At 48.0% G+C, this 7,250-nt stretch overlaps 1 protein-coding gene across 1 annotated transcript in view; it reads left to right on the forward strand.

The window, feature by feature from the left end:
- The window catches only part of AMBP (alpha-1-microglobulin/bikunin precursor), a 16,948-nt gene extending 16,765 nt beyond the window's left edge, over positions 1–183 (forward strand). Inside the window, exon 10 of the mRNA XM_083721109.1 lies at positions 76–183. Within this exon, the coding sequence (XP_083577235.1) occupies positions 76–110 (35 nt within the window). The 3' untranslated portion in view covers positions 111–183. The remainder of the gene's footprint in view (positions 1–75) is intronic.
- The last annotated feature ends 7,067 nt before the right edge of the window (positions 184–7,250 follow it).

Genomic DNA, 7,250 nt, shown 5'->3' on the forward strand with positions numbered 1-7,250 from the left:
AATAATAATATTTCCATTATTATTTCCAATAATATTCCCATCATTCCATTATCATCGTTTGCCTCCTCTCATTAGGCGACGACGACTTCCTCCGCCTGACGGCGCCCTGAGCTCACCCGGCGCCTCTCGAACCCGCCGCCCCCACCTGTCAATCAACGTCGATCAATCAAGGCGGGCTCTTCAGGAAACGGAGCGTTCCATTTCTCCCCAGAGGGGGGTTCCTGATCTCAACAAATCCTCCCCTTCCTTTCTTGAGCTTAATAATCCACATCAATCCAAAAAATGGACCGTTCCGGGATGATTGACAGCCATCCATCCCAACCCCAAACCCCACCCCCCGGGGGAAAAAAAAACACGGCACGAAATCTCTATTAAAATAACTATATTTCAAATTTTCATTCGCGAAGCGGGACGTTCCATTCGGTAGAAAATGGGGGGGGGGTGAATTTATTTCTTTTTTGGGGGGGTGGATATTTTTTTGGGGGGGAGGGGCAGACGAGCAGCAATTAAATGGACAGTAATTAGCATCTAGAATATCGATCGAAACACAAACACCCCCGTTTGAAGACATGAAATGGTATTTCCCCCCCAAATCGAAATATTTCCCCCCGTTTCTAGACATGAAATGGTATTTTCCACAGATATTAAATGGTCTTTTCCAAATATTTCCCCCCCGTTTGAAGACATGAAATGGTATTTTCCAAATAAAAATGGTATTTTCCAAATATTTTCCCCCCGTTAGAAGACATTAAATGGTATTTTCCAAATATTTTCCTCCCATTTGAAGATATTAAATGGTATTTTCCCCAAAACCCCAAATATTTCCCCCCTTTTTTAGACATGAAATGGTATTTTCCACCAAGATTTTCCCCCCGTTTGAAGACATGAAATGGTATTTTCCACCAAGATTTCCCCCCTTTTTTAGACATTAAATGGTATTTTCCACAGACATGAAATGGTATTTTCCAAATAAAAATGGTATTTTCCAAATATTCCCCCCCCCCGTTTGAAGACATGAAATGGTATTTCCCCCAAAAAATCCCAATTATTTCCCCCCTTTTTCGAGACATGAAATGGTATTTTCCACCAATATTTCCCCCCTGTTTGAAGACATTAAATGGTATTTTCCACAGACATGAAATGGTATTTTCCAAATAAAAATGGTATTTTCCAAATATTTCCCCCCCATTTCTAGACATGAAATGGTATTTTCCAAATAAAAATGGTATTTTCCAAATATCCCCCCCCATTTCTTGACATGAAATGGTATTTTCCACAGACATGAAATGGTATTTTCCACAGATATTAAATGGTCTTTTCCAAATATTTCCCCCCCATTTCTAGACATGAAATGGTATTTTCCACCAATATTTTCCTCCCATTTAAAGACATTAAATGGTATTTCCCCAAAAAATCCCAATTATTTCCCCCCTTTTTTGAGACATTAAATGGTATTTTCCAAATATTTCCCCCCCGTTTGAAGACATGAAATGGTATTTCCCCAAAAAAATCCCAATTATTTCCCCCCTTTTTTAGACATTAAATGGTATTTTCCACCAAGATTTCCCCCCCCTTTTCTAGACATGAAATGGTCTTTTCCACAGACATGAAATGGTATTTTCCAAATAAAAATGGTATTTTCCAAATATTTCCCCATTTCTAGACATGAAATGGTATTTTCCACCAAGATTTTCCCCCCCTTTTCTAGACATGAAATGGTATTTTCCACAAACATGAAATGGTATTTCCCCAAAAAAATCCCAATTATTTCCCCCCTTTTTTTAGACATGAAATGGTATTTTCCACCAAGATTTCCCCCCCTTTTCTAGACATGAAATGGTATTTTCCACAGACATGAAATGGTATTTTCCAAATAAAAATGGTATTTTCCAAATATTTCCCCCCTTTTTTAGACATGAAATGGTATTTTCCACCAAGATTTTCCCCCTCTTTTCTAGACATGAAATGGTATTTTCCACAAACATGAAATGGTATTTCCCCAAAAAAATCCCAATTATTTCCCCCCTTTTTCTAGACATTAAATGGTATTTTCCACCAAGATTTCCCCCCCGTTTGAAGACATGAAATGGTATTTCCCCCCAAAATCCCAATTATTTCCCCCCTTTTTTAGACATTAAATGGTATTTTCCACCAATATTCCCCCCCTTTTTTAGACATGAAATGGTATTTTCCACCAAGATTTCCCCCCCTTTTTTAGACATGAAATGGTATTTTCCACAGACATGAAATGGTATTTCCCAAAAAAAATCCCAATTATTTCCCCCCTTTTTTAGACATTAAATGGTATTTTCCACCAAGATTTCCCCCCCCTTTTTTGAGACATTAAATGGTATTTTCCACCAAGATTTCCCCCCCTTTTTTAGACATTAAATGGTATTTTCCACCAAGATTTCCCCCCCTTTTTTGAGACATTAAATGGTATTTTCCACCAAGATTTTCCCCCTCTTTTCTAGACATGAAATGGTATTTCCCAAAAAAAACCCCAATTATTTCCCCCCTTTTTTGAGACATTAAATGGTATTTTCCACCAAGATTTCCCCCCCTTTTCTAGACATGAAATGGTATTTTCCACCAAGATTTCCCCCCCTTTTTTAGACATTAAATGGTATTTTCCACCAAGATTCCCCCCCCTTTTTTGAGACATTAAATGGTATTTTCCACCAAGATTCCCCCCCTTTTTCTAGACATGAAATGGTATTTCCCAATTAAATGGTATTTCCCAATTTCCCCCTTTCCAAATAAATGGTATGTTCCAAAAAATATCCAATTATTTCCCCCCTTTTTCTAGACATGAAATGGGATTTTCCACCCCCAAAAAATAGATTCTGCCCCCAAAAATGGGGGGAAATCTCAGAATTTGGCTGGCAAATGTCAGAATTTGCTGGGAAATGTCAGAATTTGGCGGGTAAAGGTCAGAATTTGGGGGGCAAAACAGGGGGAAATGTCAGAATTTGGGGGGAAATCTCAGAATCTGGGGGGCAAAATGGGGGAAATGTCAGAATTTGGGGGGAATCTCAGAATTGGGGGAGCAAAACGGGGGGAATCTCAGAATTTGGGGAGCAAAATGGGGGGAAATGTCAGAATTTGGGGGGGAAATGTCAGAATTGAGGGGGGGAAATGTCGGAATTTGGGGATCAAAATGGGGGAAAATCTCAGAATTTGGGGGGAAATGTCAGAATTTGCTGGGAAATGTCAGAATTTGGCGGGTAAATGTCAGAATTTGGGGGGCAAAATGGGGGGAAATATCAGAATCTGGGGGGCAAAATGGGGGGAAATGTCAGAATTTTGGGGGAAATCTCAGAATTGGGGGGGTAAATGTAGGAATTTGGGGATCAAAATGGGGGAAATCTCAGAATTTGGGGGGCAAATGTCAGAATTTGCTGGGAAATGTCAGAATTTGGCAGGTAAAGGTCAGAATTTGGGGGGCAAAACAGGGGAATTCTCAGAATTAGGAGGGCAAATGTCAGAATTTGGGGGCAAAACGGGGGAAATCTCATAATCTGGGGGGCAAAATGGGGGGAAATGTCAGAATTTGGGGGGTAATCTCAGAATTGGGGGGTAAATGTCGGAATTTGGGGATCAAAATGGGGGGAAATCTCAGAATTTGGGGGGCAAATGTCAGAATTTGCTGGGAAATGTCAGGATTTGGCAGGTAAAGGTCAGAATTTGGGGGGCAAAACGGGGGGAAATGTCAGAATTTGGGGGGGGGAATCTCAGAATTGGGGGGGGGAATCTCAGAATTGGGGGGGTAAATGTCAGAATTTGGGGATCAAAATGGGGGGAAATCTCAGAATTTGGGGGGCAAATGTCAGAATTTGCTGGGAAATGTCAGGATTTGGCGGGTAAATGTCAGAATTTGGGGGGCAAAACGGGAATTCTCAGAATTGGGGGAGCAAAACGGGGGGAAATCTCAGAATTTGGGGGGGAAATCTCAGAATTGGGGGGGTAAATGTCGGAATTTGGGGTCAATGGGGGGTCCGCCCCCCGAAAGAGGCAACACTGCGCAGCAAGAGAGGTAGATGGCGAGGGTAGAGGGTGGCGGGTTCGAGACGTGCTTCCGACGGGCGCATAAGTCCTCAGTCCTGGGTTCGAGTCGTGCGCTTCCAACATGCGCATTAAGTCCTATGCAGTCGTGGGTCGAGGGTTCGAGTCACAGGCTTCTGATGGGCGCATGGAGTCCTGGCCATGGGTTTGAGTCATGCGCACTCACAACAGGCGCATTCAGTCCTCAGTCCTGGGTTCGAGTCGTGCGCTTCCAACATGCGCATTTAGTGGGTCGTGGGTTCGAGTCACAGGCTTCCGCTGGGCGCATGGAGTCCTGGCCATGGGTTCGAGTTGTGTGCTTCTAAGGGGCGCATGAAGTCCTCGTTCGTGGGTTCGAGTCCTGCGCTTCCCAAAGGCGCATGAAGTCCTCAGTGCTGGGTTCGAGTCATGCGCTTCCAACATGCGCATTAAGTCCTATGCAGTCGTGGGTTCGAGTCACAGGCTTCCGATGGGCGCATGGAGTCCTGGCCATGGGTTCGAGTGGTGTGCTACTAAGGGGCGCATAAGTCCTCAGTGGTGGGTTCGACTCATGCGCTCCCAACAGGCCCAATAAACCCTCAGGTGTGGGTTCAAGTCATGCGCTTCCAAGGGGCCCATTAAGTCCTGGACATGGGTTCAAGTCATGCATTCCTGATTGGCGCATAAGTCCTTGAGTTGTGCGCTCCCGACAGGCCCATTCAATCCCCGGTCCTGGGTTCGACTCATGCGCTCCCAACAAGCCCATTAAGTCCAGGCTGTGGGTTCAAGTTGCACATTTCCAACGGGCGCATAAGTCCAGGCTGTGGGTTCAAGTCATGCGCTTCTGATGGTTGCATTAAGTCCCACAGGCGCATGAGTCCTCAGTTGTGGGTTCGACTCATGCGCTCCCAACACTCCCATTAAGTCCTGGCCATGGGTTCAAGTTGCACATTCCCAAAGGGCGCATAAGTCATTGGATGTGGGTGCGAGTCACGCCCTTCGGATGGACGCATTAAATCCCTGGCCATGGGTTCGAATCATGCGCTTGCAACAAGCACATTAAATGCTAGCCATGGGTTCAAGTTACGCATTTCCAACGGGCGCATAAGTCCTCAGTTGTGGGTTCGAGTCACGTGCCCCCAAACAGGCCCATTAAGTCCTCTGCAGTGCTGGGTTCGAGTCATGCGCTGGAAACGGGCGCATAAGTCCAGGCTGTGCACAAAAGTCCTCGGTTGTGGGTTCAAGTTGCGCTCTCCCAACAGCCCCATTAAATCCCAGTTGCGGGTTCAACTCACGCGCTCCCAACACGCCCATGAAGTCGTGGGCTTCCAACAGGCGCATGAAATCCTGGTCGTGGGTTCGAATCATGCGCTTCCAACATGCGCTCCCAACCGCCCAATAACAGGTTGTGGGTTATGCGCTTCCCATGGGCGCATCAAGTCCTGGCCATGGGTTCAAGTTGCACATTTCCAAGGGGCGCACAAGTCCTCGGTTGTGGGTTCGACTCATGCGCTTCCAAGGGGCACATCAAGTCCTGGACATGGGTTCAAGTTGCACATTTCCAAGGGGCGCACAAGTCCTCGGTCATGGGTTCGACTCATGCGCTTCCAAGGGGCGCATCAAGTCCTGGCCATGGGTTCAAGTTGTGCATTTCCAAGGGGCGCATAGGTCCTCGGTTGTGGGTTCAACTCATGCGCTTCCAAGGGGCGCATCAAGTCCTGGCCATGGGTTCAAGTTGCGCATTTCCAAGGGGCGCACAAGTCCTCGGTTGTGGGTTCGACTCATGCGCTTCCAAGGGGCGCATCAAGTCCTGGCCATGGGTTCAAGTTGTGCATTTCCAAGGGGCGCACAAGTCCTCGGTCGTGGGTTCGACTCATGCGCTTCCAAGGGGCGCATCAAGTCCTGGCCATGGGTTCAAGTTGCGCATTTCCGATGGGCCCATAAGTTCACGGTTGTGGGTTCAAGTTGCACTTTCCCAACAGCCCCATTAAACCCCCGGTCCTGGGTTCGAGTCATGGGCTTCCAACAGGCACATGATGCGCCCTCAACAGGCCCCTTAAGTCCTCAGCAGTGGCAGGTCGTGGGTTCAAATCGTGCGCTCCCAACCTTCCCATTAAATCCCCGGTTGCGGGTTCAAACCATGCGCTCCCAACAGACCCATTAAGTCCTCGGCCACGGGTTCAAATCGCGCACTCCCACCAGCCCCATTAGATCCCACTTGCGGGGTCAAGTCATGCGCAGGCCCAACTCCTCAGTTGCGGGTTCAAATCGCACCTTTCCAACAACCCTATTAAATCCCAGCTGCGGCTTCAAGCCAGGCGCTTCCAAGTGGCGCACAAGTCCTCGGTTGCGGGTTCAAGCCACGCGCATAAGTCCTCGGTTGCGGGTTCAAATCGCACACTCCCAACAGGCCCATCAAATCCCCGGTCATGGGTTCGAGTCATGCACTTCCAAGTTGCGGGTTCAAGCCACGCGCATAAGTCCTCGGTTGCGGGTTCAAGCCACGCGCTTCCAAGTGGCGCATAAATCCTCGGCCCTGGGTTCAAGTCCCAGTTGTGGGTTCAAGTCGCACCTTTCCAACAACCCCATTAAATCCCAGTTGCGGGTTCAAGCCATGCGCTTCCATGCGCACCAAGTCCTCGGTTGCGGGTTCAAGCCACGCGCTTCCAAGTGGCGCACAAGTTGTGGGTTCAAATCGCACACTTCTAATGGGCGCATAAGTCCTCAGTTGTGGGTTCAAATTGCACACTTCTAATGGGCGCATTAAGTCCTCGGTTGCGGGTTCAAGCCACGCGCTTCCAAATGGGGCATAAGTCCTCGGCCCTGGGTTCAAGTTGCACGCTCCCATTCAGTCCCAGTTGTGGGTTCAAATCGCACCTTTCCAACAACCCCATCAAATCCCAGTTGCGGCTTCAAGCCATGCGCTTCCGAGTGGCGCACAAGTCCTCGGTCGCGGGTTCAAGTCGCGCACTCCCAAGCTGCCCATTAAGTCCTCCCTGCTGGGTTGTGGGTTCAAGTCGTGCGCTTGAAACCGGCGCACCAAGTCCTGGCCACGGGTTCAAGTCGTGCGCTCCCAAACAGGCGCACAAGTCCTCGGTCCTGGGTTCAAGTTGCACATTTCCCACACGGTTGTCGCTTCGAATTGCCTGCTCCCCTGAAGTCGGCCGCGGGTTCAAGCCATGCGCTTCCATGCGCACCCAGTCCTCTTCCGGCCCCGGGTTCGAGTC

This window comes from Podarcis gaigeae, assembly GCF_964106915.1.
Source record: "Podarcis gaigeae genome assembly, chromosome: Z".
Classification (NCBI taxonomy): Eukaryota; Metazoa; Chordata; class Lepidosauria; order Squamata; family Lacertidae; genus Podarcis; species Podarcis gaigeae.